Genomic DNA, 19,846 nt, shown 5'->3' on the forward strand with positions numbered 1-19,846 from the left:
CTTAGGTGAATTGAAGAAGAAGAGAAATAAAGCAAAAGAATATATTTTTCCAGAAGTTGAAGGGTAACTGCATGAATCCGTGCCCTACCTAGGATATCCTTAAGCTAAGTTCCCCCTGCAATTTTTTTGCTTGCGACTTTCATTTCCTGTTCCAAGTCTTGCTGTGGAGTACATTGACTTGCTGCCAGGTAGTGGTCAAATTCCCCAGGAGAAGTTAACAGCATTTGAGAAATAACTCTGTAACACTTCTGTAAGTTACAGCTAAATTTTGCGGAGAAACTTCAAGGTCTACAGCTAAGAAGGATTTGCAGTTTAAAGACAAGTGTAGACAAGCGTTTTCAAATTAAGGAGTTTGAAGGATGTAAAATCATGGTAATATATGTATTTAAAATGCTAGTGGGAAAGGTGCTATGGTGAGCGAATGGCGCCATATTAAATAATGCTGCATTAAACTGAGTGAGATCGTTAGTTTGTCTTCCTTTGTGTACCGAATGATTGGTTGATAGCAAATTATCAGGTTAGCTGTTCAGAAATAAACCCATTAATGTCTAATGTTAGTGATAGTGGGTAGAAGTGGGTTCACTATTCCATGACAATTGCTCTTGCTATTTGGCCTTTTTATTTCTTTTAGTCCTCTGATTGCTATTAGTGAGCAGACTTTGTGATTCCTGTGTTCAGTCTCTAAGTTTGCTTGATTTGGCTGCTTTTACCCACTCAAAAGGCTTTCAGTCACTCATTAATTTTGATTGCATAGCTTGTTTTCTTTTTTCTTACTAATGTGTTATTGACCTGTTGGGTGGATCAAACGCTTTCTTTTAAAAAGTCGTATTCCAAATATAAATGAGTATTAGAGTTTTATAACAGGAAACAGTTGTTTTACAGAAATCATTTTGAATCTCTGCTTCTGCCTTCCCCTTCTCAAACTGGCCTTCAATTGTTTTCTTGTTCTAGGAAACAGTCTTTTATCTCTATGTTTCAGTATTAAGGTTAAAAGGTTTCAGTAGCCGGGTTAAAAGATTACAAGATTTAGCTGGTTTTTGTCTTGATGCTCTGTATATGCCTTTGTGTGCTATGTTTCTTCCTCGTTGTTTCCTGAATTTGTTGTACTAGCATTTTTTCCTAGATTTTCCTTCTCTATGCCATGTTTTTGTTGATGTTAAGTCCCTGCTCCACTCTTCCCTTTTCTTTTGCACACTATACCGTTAAGTGACTTCTGGACTCTCACTGTGAATCATTTGATTTTTGTAAATGCTTCTTTTATCCATTGCACTGCATCTATACTTAAAATTATATTAAGGCGTGCTATTATTAGCACTTAAGATTCCATATTTTGATCTTTAGTAGACTAAAGAAAACACACAATCACAAAGAAATATTCTGTATGGAAGAAATATAACTCCCTTATATTAGAAGAAAAAAAAAATAAAAGCTTTCTAAATGCAGTAGCCTTCTCTTATTTACTCTCACATTTGCACAAGAATTGAGCTGTCCCTAAGAAAAACAATAAGAAGCACAAAATCTCTTATGGCAAAACTGCAGCTGATACTAGGGCAGATGAATTCCTTCAGGTGTAAAGAGGAATTTTCTGTTGCAGATCAGAAAGCTGTTTGATTTAAAATTTGTGGAAAGCAGAAAGTGTGTTAAACAATGTACATGTAATTATTTTATGTATTTAAATGGGAAAATAATGTAAATTCATCATACCAAATTCTTTAATCATGAGACAAGTAAACGAACAAAGAACAGTACTTTTCTTTCATCTTACTTGGCTTGTTGCCACGTTAATTATAGAGCGTAGTCTAATAGTGGTCTATTTTCCCTCCCTGTTGCCCACAGTTCTTTTAGCTTACCCACGTGTTACTTTAAGAAAACTGAACAAAAGAACTAGAAAAGAAAAAAAAAATCAGGAAATGCTTCCTTGGTTGTCATATGATATGCAAACTCCTAATGCTGTTTGTTGCTTTCCACACAAAGTGAAGTGCCATTGCTGATCCAGCAGATAAGTACAAACAGATAAGCAGAGACAATCGCCAATAGGCTGAAGAAAAGAAATAGGTGTTTTTTTTGTGTGCGTTTTGGGTATACAACAGAAAGGTTGGACTTCAACACTGTGTGCCAGTGCAGAATGTGATTGTGGCGGAAGAGATGCAGGAGAAGGTTTTCATACTAGCCCAAAGCTGTCCCTTCTTTTGGGAGTGGAATTGTGGTTTCCAAGTGAGTGAGAATCTAACAGAGCGCTAAATTCTGTTCCTCCGATGGCACTTGAACGTGGATTAAGGTCTTGCTGTTGGAGTAGTTGGGGAATATGGCAAGGACTTCCTGCCAGATACCTCAATCAAATCTAATGCCTGCTTTGCTTTTAAATTAAAGCACTTTGTCTTTGATTTCTCTTTTTCCTTCCTACTTGATGCTTAATTTTGATAGCTCCAGCTGATTCTTGCAGATTGAATGAGCAGTTTTGCAAAAATGGAATGGTTTGTGCTGGAGTCAAGCTCTTTTGTTTTACATAAGACATCCCAAAATCCACCAGCGATGTGCAGGTGCTGAATTAGAGGTGGGCAGCATGTGTTTATGTCTATGCAAAGTTCCACTATAGTGCCTGAAGGCAAGTGGTAGGTGCTTACAAGATGCAGCCATTCATTGTTATTTGAGCAACTTACTGTTACTTGAGCTACTACAAAGCCTTTTTTTTTTTCTTTGCTCCTGTGGTTATACCCACATGGGTACATGTTTCTCCCTTGAGTGTAGGATGCATATATGTGTTGCAGCGTACTTTATAAACACATAGGAAGACCAGTTCCACATCCAGGGAAACTTACACCTGAGGCTCAACAAAGTGGGGAACATTAGTACACAGAACTGCTAATGACAAAGACTTGCACTGATTGTGTGTGTGTATTTGTTTTATTCTTGTCTCTATTTTTTGGTTCTTATAGCGTGCATTGCGTTATTAAACAATATAACTTCCTTTTTCATTCATAGATTTGAAGAAAACGCTTGCTGTCTTGTTGGATAATATCTTGCAGCGCATTGGGAAGCTAGAGTCCAAGGTGGAAAATCTTGTACTGAATGGAACAGGAGCAAACTCTACCAACAATACTAGTACCACTCCTGCTCCCAGCTTAGGAGCAGTCGAAAAGCTTAATGTAGCAGGTGGGTATGGCAATATTTGTGGGCTGTTTAATCTCTATTTTCTCTCTCTATGCGATAAGATGTTTTTGCAGTTATAGAAGTTTGAAGTGTCTTAAACAAAATTCCAAAGTCTAGCTCATATCAATAGCACTCTTAAGTCTAGGGGAGTGGTTGCGTAAGTAACGACACAGTTGCAGCATGGCAGCAGTTAGTGTCAGCTGCTCTGGCCCACCAGCATTTGTTCATACTAGAATGTTCAAGTCATCTTATCTCATGATGAGAGAGGTCTTTATCTCATTTGCCACAAAATAAAAACGTGCTCGTAGGCATGTAGCAAGGCCCTGTGCTTGCACTTTATACCACTGCTTATCTTGCACTAACTCTTTTTCTCCTGTGTCTCTGGTCTTGGTTAGACTGAAGACAGGTTAGAAACAAGCAACTAAAGAGGTACAGACTAGTGACAAGGCGAACCATATCGCTGCCCCAAGGAATACAACACATCTTAGTCGCAGATGGAATGTGAGATAGGACAGGATTGTTACAGGTTCTGAGTTAAATATAAAATGAAAAATGGACCTGTATATTTTCCTTTTGTAGTTGGACAAAAGAAAGACTTGATGCTGTCGTTTTCAGTAGATTTGCCGATAACTTAAAGAAGCAAACTTATGTTGTTGCTTACACATATGTAGGCAAAGGACCATTGTTCCTGCCCAACTAGAATACATGGCTAATCAGTTCTCAGGGTGAATGAGTTTTGTTGTTGTTGGAGTTGGCCAGAGTTTGTGTTAGTACTCACAAGCAACCTTTAAGGAGCGCGGTAGTTTTCAGCTTGCTGAATCCATCTAGCTTTTAGCTGCCTGGGGCTTGATCTGTGGCAAAGAACACTGTCTTATTAGAGCTTCAGGCTTTTTTTTTTTTTCAATCTTTGACTCTTGATGCATTAAGCTTAAAATACTTCCCTGAAGCAATTATAGTAAATAGCGATGATGGAAAAAACTTTAAGAAACAATATATTAAGGTTTGATTAATATATTGTGCTGATGTCTGTCTGGATGATGTTACTGCTCGGGTATCTCCAAGCTGGATAGAACCAATGGCTAGAATAGAGCTTGGGACTGACTTGTGTATCTGCTGGTTAAAGTGTTTACTATTTGTCCATTTGACGCAGTGAGTGGAATTCATCTCACTGGAGGCATTTCCAAATGGAAATTAGAAGTTTGTTTCTACTTCTGTCTTCATGGTAGTTTTCTGACAGTAACAGACTCTAGAAGTCATAGTTACTGCTTTGAGGCCAAATATAAGTGTATTTTCTTACGAGTGAGTTGTTCAGAAAATAAGCTGTGTAAGTAAATATTGTGATTACAATACCAGCCACAGTGGTGTTTTTTTTTTTTTCTGTTGTGATTCAAGTGTGTCCTTTTTTCTTGTTATAGAGCAACTGAGATAATCTGCAAGTTGTAGAGAAGGGATTTTGTTACCCAATGGTTTGTCAGTTTATTGAAACTGAAACATGCATGCATACAAATACATGTGGTATTTCCATTGCTTTCTTTATAATAGTTTATTCAGCTCTCAGCTGATGAAGTGATCACAAAATGCAGACACGATAGGATTACCATTTCTATCAGCTGCAATGTTTTAATGCTGACTTTAGAGGAATTGTTATTTACTATTAGTAATTTCAACTCTTTCCATGTGGACAACCACGCTAGGATGTTCCATAAATAATAAATTTGTGTTTAATATTGTTATTAATGTTTTTAAAAGAGCACTTGAATTTGTTTTTGCAAACTTTTTTTTTTACCTCAGTCACCACTTAAAACTGTGGAGTAAATTAAGCATTGAAAGCCTTGTTCAACATCCCAACACTGCAGGCTTCTACCAGACTTTCCTAGAAGAGTGCTGCTCCTGGTAGAGCTACTTGATGCATTTATGATTTTTGTTACAATACACTGAGACCTATAATCTGTGTAACCATGCCCCTTTACCTATGGTAGGGCTTCCTGAAATAAATGAAGCTTCATGCTTGCTTAAGCTGCACCATAGCATCTATTCACAGTGACCGTAAAATCTTATGTTTGTTCTCCCTGACCTTTTCCAAAGTTTATAGTGTGTTATGTACTATCTGCTTAGCGACATGTGATAAAATAAGATGCAATAGAAAGTCAAGAAGCTGATTACATTGCAAATATTAGTCTGTTTTCATTGCTGGTTATTACTGGTCATAAGCTCAAAAACAAAACATTTTTTTCTTATAAATTTAATACTGACTACCCTGGCAGATTAGACTTGTCAGTCTGAGCGCCTTGAGCTTTTCTTCGTTACATACTTTATGTAATGCTAACACTTTCATTAAGGAAAAAAAAAGGTACTTTTTATCTGCATACTAAGAAGAACAAAAAAAAACATTTCTTCTCTTAAAGTCTGCCTGTAAGTGGAATCTCTTTATCAGTTACGTTGCTGTCAACAGACAGCAGTTGTAAAAACAGTATATGCTACAGGTAGTGGATTGTAATAATGCAGGAATCCTGGTTTAGTTCCAGAGTCCAATTACTGGAATAAATCCAGTTTGGTTCTATGCTGTTATTCTGACTGTAATAATTAAACAGAACCAGTATGTGGCTGTGACTCAGATTTACGGATTGCAAAATTCCCTTTTGTGAGATAAAAACACTGACGCTTGGACCAGATCAGGATTTTTTTTAATTTTTTTCACATCTATTGACATTATACAGACAACCAGAATAATGGCATAGAAGAGAATACTTACTATATTAAAATGTATGTTTTTTTCCTCCTGTTCACGTTGTTTTTTAGCTCGGATGTGAGTTTGTGTCTGAGTATGCAAGTAATCCGGGCAGCAGTGAAGTCAATGTGTTTTGAGAAATGGCTGCCTGTTACACTTGCTGAACAAGTAGTTGGGAAATCAATTTGTTAAGAAAATGCTGATGTGTTTCTCAGTGAGCTGAGGCTGGGATATTTAGTTTTGCCCAGTATACATGTTGATGGTAAAATATCTGCTGGTCCAGGAAAGCTCTTATGTATAATTAATGAACTTGCAAGGATACTTCTTCTAATGCACTACACACAAGCTAACACCACCTTTAGTTACTGCATTCCCTTGATACTGAATCTATCATCTGTCCTAAGGAAGAAAAATAATTACCTTATATAAACAATAACCTTATTTATAACCTTTTTGGTATTTTCATATTTTCATATTCTTTTATGGATATATGTACCCAGACTTTGAGAGTGGTCATTGCAGCTGCCTGAACTGACCTGCTGTGTGTTTGCTGGTGGGCAGCAGGTGCCTCTAACTCTGTCAGCGTTCAGAAAGGGATGCACAGCCTTTACAGCCTTGAAGGTATAGAAACAAATGAAAAACTTACTCTGAATCCTGTGAATGAGGGAAGACCTAATAATCAGTTTTGTAGCTACTTTGAAAACAACTGTCACTGCTCGTTGTCGTCAGAAAGTCGTTTAAAGGGCTACCGAAGGTCATCTTAAACTTTTATCAGTAACTTCTGTAGGTCATCTTGATAAGTAAAATGAAAAGATGAAGCAAGGCCGTCTGAGGAAAAGAACATACATCAGGAGAGTACCTGGATATCAAAGTTTAAAACCCCCAAGCCCCACAGCACAATGTCCAGCAAACAGGATGGAGTGTGCCCTTGGAAAGCATGAGCTATAAGCCACCGAGTCTCGGGATGTCCAGATGGCTGCTGGGCTGGGTGGTTTTACAACCTGGAGTACTGTGCAATAAAGGAATGAGCAGTGCCTTCTGTGAAAGAGTCTGTCGGTGAAGGAAAAAGGAGGCACCAGCCTGGGAAATAGCAAAACTGCTTGGCAGATTTGACAAATGATCTATCTTTATTTTAGGATTAATAATACAGCCAGAAGTTGAATTAAGTCTGACTAAACAGCACCCATCGTGGCTATTTTGCTCTTTTAACAGCCTAATAGAAATGTTTGTGGCTTCCTAAAAACAGTCTTGATCAATCCTTCAGCCTGTGCTTTGACCACAGTAGCATGAACAAGCAATTTCTGTGATGGATATTACTTGGTACGGAGCCCATGACTCTTTCTTTCAGTAGAGTAGCCTCCTTGTTATCATAATGAAACCCACGATACGCTGCTATTGGGAGATTACCTAACATAAGTAAAATGCATTCTTTGAACAATATTTTGGGCAGAGGTGCAAACATCGTAGGAACATGACTCAGTGCTTGAAATTTAGAGGCTGTGTCAAATTAGTTATTCATTACTTTCCAAAAGTCTCTTTATCGGTTGTGCTTCTTATTTGGCAAGCCATGGAGAAATTTAGCTTGTTGTTGTTGTTTTTCCACCTCTGGCTGTCAAGCCTGCTGTACAACTGAGACAGCAGTGGTGAAATCTGCAGCACAAGATATTAGAGTGGTGTGCACAGTTTTTGGCACATTAAATGATCTGAAGAAAATCCATCTGGATTATGTTCGTTCATGATAAGAAGGTGATAACAGTTGGTAGGAGGAAATGCTGAGGATTTAGCAAGGACTGGAGCTCGGCTGTCTGTGAAGTAGGTAAACTCAGACTTGTCTTTGATTCATTTTTCAGTTCATGTTTAGAGACCAGAAATCTCTTCCTCCTCAGACTCTCAGACAAATGACATTTTTGATTTAGATGTAGAAATGTACAGTGTGTTCGCATCCATCTTTTGTTTAGGTTTAGTGTTTGTACTGTGTTGCTACACCTGGTTTCTTCCTCTGAATTTAGTTTTGCAGAATCATTCATTGAGAAGTCTAAGAGCAAAAAAGCTTCTCTTTTTGTTTGGTTTGCACAAAAGGATAATGGAGTGCAAGTTTTCTTTAAGTCTGATCCAAAAGGAGTTGAGGATGGGACCTGTGCTAGAGCATGAGGTGAGCTGATGCACTGCATAGGTGAGGCTGGAAGCAAAGCCGTGAAGTAAGTAGTATTTGATGAAAAGCTTTTAAGAGTTTTGGTAGTGATCTTCTCTGGCTTTGTGGCAAGTAGTATGTTCTTGTATACGTAATAACACATTAATCTACACCTGGGGTGCAAAGCAGATAAGAGTTTTTGTCAATCGTAAAACAGGATGCTCCGAGCCACTGCCAATAACAGCCCATTAGGTAAACCTTAAATTACTGGTTTTAAGATGATAAAGTGAAAATGGGAAACCGTGGCACCTTCAGGCAGGGTTTCTCTACAGCACAGCTTCTGTTGCCGCTGAACTGTTGGATCCTTGTAATAGGCATGAGTTCAGTTTCATTTAGGCAGTTTGGCTCTTAATACTAGGGCTTTTCGAAGATAAACCATTTATTTTGTTTCCTGGTTGTGTGGAACAGTATTCCACGAAGCGTATTTCATCCAACAGGACAATCTCCTTGAACAAAAATGATCAAAGAGTGTATCCTGTTTTGAGTTTTTATTTTTTGATAAGCAGGGCGTGTGGGTTTTGTGTTGCAGGTTGTTTGTTTTTTTTTGGTTGGTTTTGAGCTTTTTTTGTTTATTTTTGCCTGAAATCTTGCTGTGTACTTCAGGCAACCATGGGAAAAAAATTGTAAATTGGAGGAAACTTTCAGTACCTCAATCTTTAAAACACCGCCAAATAATAGTGGTATTAATTATGAAAATGCTTGTTACAAAACTTTTTTAAAGCAAAGATGTTGATTTTGAATTAAGGGCGAAGGTTCTCTGAGGCCACTGCCTTCGCTGTATTTCAGTGCCTGTTTAGTAAACTAAAATTGCGGTAAGTGTCAGGGTCTAACATTTTCGATGGTACAATTGCACTGAAACTGCACCAGTGTGGTTGTTAGCGGTGTTATTTGCATTGAAAAATGTGACTTTGGAAGATTTTGTGTGCCTTTGATCTCATAAAAACAAGCAAATGATGGTCCATGTTCAATTTCCCCCCCTTGTACATAGGCGATACTTGGAGGACTCCTTCCGAGCCTGGGCCCGGTTCAGTACCAGCGCGCTGTACGTAGCGCTGCTCAGGGAGGGAGAAGCTCTCGGTGTATCTGTCCTTAGCTTCCAGAACTTAGCTTATGCATTAGCATGTTCTGGTGTATAGGCCGATGAGTTCTTTTTAAAGATGTTAAGCCTAAAGTTGTTCAAGTCACTCATTTGGATGCAGACTTGGGTATTTACTTGTCATCCAAAAGATGATGCGTGGATGCCTGTCAGCTAGCTGGCATCACCCGTGAACATGTAGCAAGGCAGACTGACAAGTCAGCTTTGGCAGTGCTGCGAGCAGGCATTTTTATTTAATGTTGCCATGGTGAGAAGAACATTTGTCTTTGTATTTCCATGTACTTCTTCCTGCAGAGTTTGGGGTGACATGATGAAGACTTGGAGGTGGGAAGGCAGACTCAGGTAACTTTGTGATAAGTTGATTTGTTTCCATGGCTCTTTCCAACAAACTTTGTTATGCACAGGACAGACTTGTTGGTTTAACAGGCTGTGGCGATGGTTTATCCCATAGTTCTGTGCTTGCAGAGACAGATTTGTTAAAAAGCTAAAGTATTGCGTAATATTGTGAATTTCCAAAGCTGTCCTTCCTATCTTAAGAAGATGACAGTAGGTTTTTCTTCAGCTACCGTAATACATATGATATTATAGCTACAGCCATGCCTTAAAAAAATCAACAACAAAAACACATCCTCACAAAACATCTGTGTGTACTGGATGTAATAGGATGTGGGCTCCACCGATGCCGGCAGTCAAGATTACAGCTTGCTCAGGGCAATGCTTTGATTAGTATTTATTGTGCCTTCTCCATTTTATTCTTTTCCACACTATGTATAATAGCAAGTGTTTTTCCCATTTTCCTGTCAGTTTGCCTCCTGCAAAGGCAATAGCTTGGAGCTGAGGAGAGCTGTGTTTTCAAGCCTCGCTGTTCCAGCACAGCATAATGACCATGCAGAAGACCACACGTGAATATTTTGCACTGCAGTGCTAAGCTGTATTAGTAATGCTGAAAGGGGCTGTTAGTGGTCCCCTGGGCTGCATTTTGATTAACCACTTGACTACTACTTGAATTCTCCTAACATCGCATCGATTTCAGTAGCATTAATGGAACACAGCAGCACAGCTGGTGTGAGGATGGACTAGCAGTAGAAAAGTTAATTTTCTCTAAATCATACCAGTGCTTTGCTCCTAAAGTTTCTAAAATGTTAGTAGAAAGCGGTTTGTGCTCTGCATTTACAATCTTGTAACCTCTAGTTCATTTCTTTGAAAGTGTTGATAGTGCTTTCCGCTCACACTGCAAATTCTCTCTTTAAAGAAACCTTCCCAGCTGGAGAAGGAAAATGTGAATTAGCTTGAGAATGTGTTAATTAGTAGGAGAAGGGAAGGGAGATCTTATACAAATGAAAATTGCCTTAACTAGAGTATTGCGTCTAACCTTGGATTCCAGATTTCAGTACAGAAATAGAAGCAGAAAGAGAAGGATTCCATAAAAGAAAGTAAGAATAGTACATGTATGTAATGATCAAAACCAGAAAGAGAGCAGGTAGAAAGAAAACTGGTGAATAGACTGATCAGATACAATTACTCTGCCCTTCTAATATTAAGGAGGTTTCTGCTTTTATGAGATTTCCTGATAGGTAACACTGAGTTGAGCTATTATTTGTGCTGTATGTCGTTACAAGGTACTCTAATACAGTTCTTCACACTAGTCTGAAAATGGTCTTGATGTTGCAAAGTGTATGCACTTTGATGGAATCCAAATTCTTAGGATATTTCTGCTCTTGTAAGAACAAAGAGTCGGTCCTTACCGGGCTAGATAGGCCCCTGTTGTCACAGTTTGCAGTTCAATGTTGTTGGGGCTTTTTCATTTGCTTTAACCAAGAGTGCTATTTTAGAACTTTGGTAGGTATTCTGTTTGTCAGGAAACAGCTAACATGAAATAACTATGCAATTGCACCTTTTTTCTATTACTATTATTCAGCTTACTGTCTTTGCAGATTATTTCTAGACTTCGAAACCTTACTGAGAAAAACAAGCAGAATTTTTGAGCCTATCACAAAGAATGGTATTTATTATTATAAGGACATGTATATAGCAAAGGGACAAAATATGTATGCAGCACTTACTAAGCCTTATTTTTACTGTTTTGTTAGTGAGTAACTAGAGAGCAAACAAAATGAATGCCTCATCACAGATGATTCTTTGAGCCACATAGTTCGCTCTTGAGATTGTAAAGCTTCACTAAAACAAAACACCTGATACGGAGTTGGATTGCGTGAGCATTAAAGACCTGTACCTGCAAACTGGTGTTTCATGAGTTCAGTGTCAAAGGTAGGTGACTGGAAGCAATCTGTCCTTAGTTGTGCACAGCAACAAAGGAGAAGCATCCTTTCTAGTGCAAGGTCAGGTGGCTCAGCTTCAAGCTGCCACGTCATTCATGCTAATGCGCCAGACTTTGCGCTGAAATAACTGCTAGTTGTTCACAAGTTCAGTTCTGCCTGCTGTGCACTAGCGATCTCTGATGCAGAGCTGTTAGTCTTCAAACAGCCACAGACGTTGGTGAAGTGAACATATGGCTGCTTTCTGAGTGCCGAGATGGAGTTTTAGTTACATGTCGAACGGCCCAGGACTGCACAAATGAAGCACTGCATTAAAAAAGCATCTGTGTACTCCTACGTTTATAACGTGCTCACATCCATGTTTTCAATATGTCACTATGATATCATATTAGGTAAATGTTTAATCTGTGCATAATAGCAATCAAGAGGAAATAAATTGTGCTCGACGTCAGAAACACTTGGGCATCTGTAGAATAGAAACTAACATCATGGACCTCAATTAAGAGGGAAAAAAAGTGTTATCTAGTGTTCTGTGCTGACTTGACAGTTTGCATTTTTAACCGTTGGCGTAAAGTTCTAAGTTTTGGCTGGAGAAAGATCTCAGAACTCGTATTTTAATTGCTATAAATCCTAATTAAGGATAAAAATCTGTGTGGTTCCTTAAATACTATTTTCTCACGAAAGCAGCATTAAAAATGTCTAGCTTAATGATGTATTTTGGGTTTGGGGTTTTTTCATCATCTCCACACCAGGAAGAAACTCTGTGCTCTTGACTTTTATTTTAAACTTGCTTTTTCATGCTGGAAGACCAAGATGTATAGGTCAGCATCTGCAGATTTTCATTTGCTTCACGTGCTCTTTGTAAGCCATATAAAAGCGTATGTTGCTAGTGTCTGTCTGAGGTGGTCACGGCTGTCCATGGGATAAGTATGATATGTTCACCTCTGGATTCCTGTTGAAGGAGTGTGTGCTCTGTGTTAGCATGGATGGCAGCAGCCCGGGAACAAAACGGTGAGCTGCTTTGGCAGTGCAGGCACATTCTGAGCTAGACGTGCACGAGGAAATGCTGTCCAGCCCATGCTTCCTCTGCTGCTCTAGCTGCACAGCAGGGTGTGATGAGGGCAACCTGGGCTGTTAATTTGTAGCTAGCAGCTCATAGTTAAAGAGGCTGGCCACAGTGCCCTTGACTTTCAATATTCAAAGGGTACTGCTTTGGGGCAAACAGTGGTTGCACAGATCCACCACCATTTTTCCTAAGTGAATTCAGACCTGTGCATTTATTTCTCACGCTAATATATGGAGACCAGTATGTTCAAGGCAAGAAGGGTGTTACCAATCCCATCTATAAAAACTTGAGTGCAGAGACTGAGTTTATGCATGACAAAAGCAAACTAGTCTACTGATGTGTATGTACCAAGAAAGAGTCTGTTCCCTCTATCTTGTGCTTTTTCTCCTGTCTCCCCATTCTCAGAAGCATCACAAGATACCAATGCAAATCTACTGTGGTGTGACAGTCTTGGCACACTAAACATTTTTTGCTGAAAAATAAAGAACTATCATTGTGTTTATTTACTACCCTGTGCTTAAAGAGACTTTAGAAGAAGAGATGGTTTGTTGCCTAGACATTCAGTATTTTCAACCCTGAGTTCAGTACGATGTTGAAAGTTGAATTTTTCCTGCAGTTGAACTATATTTCTGATATGATATCATAGATTTAAAGTGTCTTTTATGTGTAGGAAAGATCTGGATTTAACATGTCTTATAAAAAGCTCAGTAGTTATTTTGTATTCAGGCTTACGAGTTCCTAATTTAGTAATGGATAGCATATCTAGCATAGAATATATTTGATTTCTTGAAATTCTCACGGAATTAGTTGACAAGTGAGGAGAGAACTTAAATCTAAGATCTAGGTGGTAGCTTTGCGAAAGTGCTCAGAATATCAACTACTTCCCTCAAACTTTAAAGACAAAACCTGAATACTGGTGTGATGGATTACTTTGTATTTATGCAACGCTGTTCTTTTGCAGGAGTAGAACTTTAATTTTCAGAATCCCTTTAAAAAAAAAAAAAAGATTTATTCTGCAATTGTTCATTATCACAAAGGATATGAATTGTTAAAACTGGAACAGTCCTTTTTGCAAGAGGAATTCTTCTGTAAACAGATATTTAAAAAAAAAAAATCAATGCTGTTCTCTGTTACCTGAAAGGGGAAAAAAATAAGGGCCAGAGTTTAGACCACAATCTGATGTTTACCTAATGCCATTATACTAATTATCAATAATCGCCACAATTTTATCTCTGCCTCTTTTTGTTTTAAGGTGGGTACTACTTGACCTCGAGTGCTTTCAGAACAATACAGGTGGGAGGTCTGACTCCTGAACTGCAGTACAGTAAAAGTCCCAGTGTTATTTACCTTTACCGAGGCAATGTAGAACATGCGTTGCAGTTGCTGACACCTGTCTGCGTGCCCTGTATGTTCCTCCTTTGGGCAGAAATCAGAGCCGTAGATGTCAGCAGTCTGGTCTGCAAGAATCCTATATGGATAGGAACACTGGAGTATTTTGAAAGTTCTTATTGATTTGAAATTATAAAGTCATCTGAAAAACTGCTTAGCTCCAGTGTTATTGTTGGTGGCAGTACAGCTCGGTTTGTCAAATTGCTGCTGCTGTGGAGACTGCCAAATACATCTTCTTCCAAGCATAATTCTTTCCCCATCCAATCCATTTTGTAACACTTGCATTTCAAATTTTATCTTTAAAAGAAACTATTTCCAAAATAAATAAATATATAGCAAAATATTCAGATAAATCAGGAAAAGGCTTTTTTGTTGTATACAGTAAAACCACAAAAATATTCTAGCTTTTTTCCATGGATTTTGTCCGTACTCTCCCCTAGTGCTGCGGACTTTTTAAAAAAAAACTGAGATTTCTAATTAGCATATTCTGGGTGAGGTTGTGCAATATAACCACAAAAATGTCATGGACTGAAGTGTTCCTACGTTGATGGATGGTTGGCTTTAATGATCTTGGTTCTAGTCCATGGGAAAAGCCAGAAATGATGCAGGTATAATTTAGATAACTCTGGGAGGAACTAGCTAAATTAAAAAACTTATCCTCCACTGACTTCGGTGAGAATCTCTCTACCACATTAATCATTTTTCTTGCCTCAAAGGCCTGTGTTAGTGGGTTCTTAGAAGAAAGTCCCATCCTGGAACTGGCATGATTATGTCCTTTAAAGACGGCTCATTTTTCTTGGCTTGTGGTGTAGAAAAGCTGCTCTGTCTTACGTTCTTTAAGATGCTGCAAAAATGGAGAATTACAAGATATTAGAATAGTTAAATGTGTATACATTAGGAGACCATAATATTTTTTTATGATGCAGCATTACTCAGTTGTAAATTTAGATCCAATTGCAATATTTAATTGGGTCAAGTATCTGGTGCCAAGCCTGCTGAACATGAGTATGTTACAAAATGGTAACAGAATTGGAAAATCTAGAGTTCGTGTCTAGAGTAATGTACATCTTACAAATGTTTGACAATTATAAACAAATTATCACAGTTTAGTAGCTTTAAGCATGCTTTGATTGGGAAGTTGTTTTGCTTTTTATTACTTTCAGTATGGGTTAGCTTAATTTTTATTCAAGTCTTCATAGACTGCTTTGTATAATTTGCCACTTACTGCAAGTCAGAGTTGAAAGCTATGCAACCTTTTTCTGTAATCAAAAAAGAGCACACAGTTTTAATGATATGACAAATGTTACGCAGTAGGACTCTTCAGTCAGTCTGGATGTGGATTCATAAAAATAAAAGGAAGGATTCATTAGGCTATCTGTCAGAACTGTAAAATAAAATTCGGTTATGGTCTCTGTTTCTCTTTAGATCTCATAAATGGAGCCCAAGAACAGTGTGAATTGCCTCCTATGGATGGTTTTCCTCACTGTGAAGGGAAAATAAAGGTAACTGTGAACTGTTCTTAATCTTGTGTGTTTTGTTAAAAACTGAACGTATGTTGCAAGAAGTCACTACTCAGTGGTGTAATACAAGAGCAACTGGGTCAACAAAGAGGGTATTTAGGAGCACGTGTCACTACAAGACTCTTCACCTTACCCTTTAATGCTTCTGCAGAGAAACAAAGCGTCATCCTATTAAGACAGACATAAAGTGCCATGTTATATTCAAATGCCACATTATTTAATGAAATGCCTTACTATTTGAATGCTGTTTTGTTATGTAAACACTTCTCGTTTTTAAAAAGCCCTGTCTGTTTTCTTCCCCACCATGAGTCATTGGACGTCCCCCCTACCCAGGGCTGGGATTTTGTGCGCGCCTCACTCCAGCCCTTTCTCTCTTTCAACAAGACACTTGTTCATGCTTCTTTCCCCCCTTTGCCAACAGCTTTGTCCAGTTCCTCCCTTTCCCCTTTTCTGTTTTAAGGGATTCTGCTTCTTCTACTCACCAGCTAGGCACTTTATAATCCCTTCCTTCTTAGCATTGTTCTTCCAGCTTTTCTTTCAGCCCTGGGTGAGAACGTAGGCTCCCTACAGAGGAGCTGTTCTGTTTCCAAACAGAAGACTGTTGTCTTGCTCAGGGTGACTTCTGTCAATTTTCCCAATAACTTCATTTGGATGGAGAGTTTTTTTAAAAAACAAAAATGATCAAGATCACTTGGTTCTCCTATACCTTTGTATAGGAATAATCCCACTGCACTAAGTTTGCCACCAGAACTTCGGTTTTGGGAGTTCATAACTCATTTTCTGTAAATCCTGCATTTCACTAATAACATCGTTGGGAAGGTTAAATATTGAAAGTCATCAGACTTTGGGAAAGGAAAAAGTAATAAACTTGCAGAGAGAGAGGTATTTTTTTTCCAAACTACATTTCAAATGTAAGGAAACTGTATTAGTAGTTGGGATAAAAGTAAAATTGTTGAGTACTTTCATATGATTATCAAATACCAGGATTTATTTCTGAAAGTGAAGCTGGCAAAGTATGCATGCAATTTCCTTACCTTTTTTTCTCTAAATAAAATTCTTACACTATAGTATTTAAAATAAATAAATATGATTGTATATAAATCTGTTTTGATCCATTTTGACAAATGGGCTGTGTGGTGACTATGTAATACATCATTTGCATCTTAAAATAAGAAGTTAAATGAATTATTTACTTCTGCAGAATTGGCAGATTCTTGGCAGAGTCAGATTACTGTCTCAGTAACAAAAATGGCCAGTTAAGTTGCAGAGCATGTGTAACGGGGGGCAATGAAAATCAGTTCCAGCCACACCCATGTGTATGAATCCTGATTATATTCCCCTTTTGGTATTTGCCTCTGCTTGCCTGGTTTACAATTTGTACAAACTGTACCCACACCTGGTAAGTAGTTACTTCCCCAGCGGAGCTGAATGCTGAGATGCTGCAAAATACTCATAAAACTGCTTTTGTTACTTGTGTTTTTTATCAGTTTGGATATAGTGGCTTGCAGCTTTCCTTTGTTATTCCTGACTTCAGAGTGAAATAGCATATTTTAGAGTTATTATGTGAGGCTTAAACGTAACCCTGTTTTTGTTCTGTTTCAGTGGATGAAAGATATGTGGCGATCGGATCCCTGTTATGCAAGTTACGGTGTAGATGGATCCACGTGCTCCTTTTTTATTTACCTCAGTGAGGTCAGTAATCTTTTTATCTGCATAAGGGGAACATCGTAGTGCCTCCCTAGTTTTTGGTAATTATTATAAACAGTTTTCAACACAAATAACTTTCTTCAGAAAAATTCTAGAAAGAGGAAAAACATTATTAAAACAGAATTATTGAGAAGTATTTTGCTATTTCTCTTTAGTCCACCAGGTGTTTCTAGTGTGGAGAATTCTAATGTATGTAACTGAAGTGATGTAAACAGCAACTGCTCAGTGAGTCCACATGAGATAACTTTCCACTTTGGTTTTATAGGGTCAGTCAGAGATCCTTGCCTCTGAATGCTTTCTGTTGTCTTCTGTGTAGCTCCTAAGGTAGTAGTAGATAGGAATTTTAGGGGGAGGTGTTTGGAGTGTGAAATTTAGAAAGTGGAATGTGGTAGTACATCCTCCTAGGAAGCATGGTCACTTCCTGCTTAAAGCCCAGTTTTGTACACAGCTGAGTAAGGTGCTTGCCCTGGTGTTTTTGTAGGTTTTTTTCCACAGATCTTCCATTTCCTGAGTAATGCTTGTTTTTCAAGAAGAAATTCTGACAAACAAGATTTACTGTGAACTCTGCCACTAATTTGTGGGTGTGTATGCCAGAAATAATCAAATGTATTTGATGACTTGACCCCTTTCTTAACAGTAAAATTCCAATAACTTAGGGCAACTGCTTTGGGTAAAAGTTTTGATACCTCGTAACTTCCTACTTGTGAAGAACTGAGAGAGAACTGTGGCTGCAGAAGTGTGAACTAACATTAATTACACAGTTTCTGCAGGATTCCAGAAGGAAGGGCTGGGTTTTTAAATTCTGTATTAGAGATGAAAACACTAAGTCTGTTATATGAGTAACTTAGTTATAATGAAAGCAGATTCTGTTAAGTTACTCAGCTTGCTGTAGCTGAACTTTTCAGGGCACTGCTTTAGGCAGCATTAGTAGTTAAATGCGTGTCCAAAACACACATCTGAAGAAATAAAAAAATGCTGGGTTTTATCACAAATTTGACTCACTACATTGCTAGCGCTTAGTGTTGATTTATTTATGGGCTATAAAGCTGGTGTAGGAAAAGATCCAGTATGACTGTATTATTTATCCTGTTATTTTTCATAAAAGCTGAAGGTACAGTTTCATAATCATCTGAAGTTGATCTAAGCTTCTACTAAAAGATTGTTTTAGCGTTAGTGGATTTATATTAGTGCGGTAGTATACTGTCAGCCAGCTGGTGCTTCATGTCTTTAATGCAAATGTATCTTAGAAATGAGAATACCTGTCAACTGAATGTGAGAATCTGGTATTCTTAAATGACATATTTATTATTTTGTGTTCCTGTTGAGTCACAGTATTTTCTGTGACAATCTTCTGTTTGATCATCAGCTTTGAAAACTCAGTTGATGCTGTTAGTTTCTTCATAACTGATCTTTCAGCTCATCCCCGTGGCAAAATGCGAGTAGCTCTTGCTCCTAATGTGTCGTATATTTCAGAATGCAGATGTTCCTCGTGTGGTTATACAGATAACCACTTCTTACCGGCATCAGTTACAGTACTGTGTGTTCTCCCCCTCCAAAACAGTGTGTTTCAGCTTGCCAGGAAGGCTGTTTATGAAATACTCCTGTGTTGACAAAAACAAACAACTTTTTTTTGTCTTTGAGAAGGGAATCCAGTTGTAAAGCGTAGGGATATATGAAGAATGTTAAGTACAGAATCTTTTTATTAAATAATTTTTGAGGACTTTTGTTAGGTTCCGTATCAAATACTATTCCTAGTTAGTGAAATGCTGTTTAGTGTAGTGTTTCTTTATTGAGAACATCACAGTGTATGTAGGAAGATGTCTTTGTAGGCACATAAACACTTGTTCCGTCACATACAAATGAAGTTTATGAAGGTGTTGTGCCACATGTGGATTCTTACTGGCCCCAACCCTTCTTTCCTCACTTTTCATTGCATGTGGTAGCTATTCAGCTGCAGCAGTTAGGACCTGCAGTCTTGGATCAGGACCATATTGTATTATACTCATATACGGTGCCAAATAGATAGTACCTTCCTCAAATAAACTACTGAGCCTACAGGAGCCAGTATAAGGGCATTCTGATTTGCACCTGGAATGCAGTTACAGAAGAAGTTGTATATGAATATTTGAATTATTTTGTTCTGCTAAAACTTCAAGGCGTTTAGGGAAACTTTGAATCAAACTGAGGAGCAGGGAAAAGTTACCACTTACAACTACTCAGTGCAGTGCTTGATTACTTGATAGCTTTAAATATGGTATCATATAGTCAGTAAACGTTAAACCTCATGGATAAAAAGTATACGAATAAGTGTAACAGTTCAGATACTCTTCTGTGAGTTCTTGACTTTTTTTGCTTGTAAGTTCACAGCCAGCAGGAAATAGTATGAGAACTATTTTCATCTTGGTGCTGGACAAAATGTATCCTGTAATTGTTAAATGGTGTAAGAGGATTCATTCAGTCTGAGTTTTCAGAATGCTGTGAAATAAGCTAGTCTATATGAAATAACTTTCAAGTTGCATAAACTGCCTACCATGTGCATGAGAATGTATCATACTTTTATAAATATTGTAATTTTAAGACCCCTTACATTTTTCCGTCCATTCTTACAGTCTGATTTGCTACCTGTAATATTTTGGAAAATTAGTAGTATTTCTCTAAAATTTAAGCCAAGGTAACATAGATACATTAATTAAATGACATGTTTTTCCAATAACAAGGGTTGT

At 38.0% G+C, this 19,846-nt stretch overlaps 1 protein-coding gene across 2 annotated transcripts in view; it reads left to right on the top strand.

Moving 5' to 3' along the window:
• The window catches only part of MGAT5 (alpha-1,6-mannosylglycoprotein 6-beta-N-acetylglucosaminyltransferase), a 116,520-nt gene that overhangs the window by 43,504 nt on the left and 53,170 nt on the right, over window positions 1-19,846 (top strand). For both annotated transcript variants that reach the window (XM_035330822.1, XM_035330823.1), the window contains exons 3-5: window positions 2,983-3,153; window positions 15,322-15,398; window positions 17,019-17,108. In XM_035330822.1, the coding sequence (XP_035186713.1) occupies window positions 2,983-3,153; window positions 15,322-15,398; window positions 17,019-17,108 (338 nt within the window). The remainder of the gene's footprint in view (window positions 1-2,982; window positions 3,154-15,321; window positions 15,399-17,018; window positions 17,109-19,846) is intronic.

Source organism: Oxyura jamaicensis, chromosome 7 (assembly GCF_011077185.1).
Source record: "Oxyura jamaicensis isolate SHBP4307 breed ruddy duck chromosome 7, BPBGC_Ojam_1.0, whole genome shotgun sequence".
In the NCBI taxonomy this organism is placed as follows: domain Eukaryota; kingdom Metazoa; phylum Chordata; class Aves; order Anseriformes; family Anatidae; genus Oxyura; species Oxyura jamaicensis.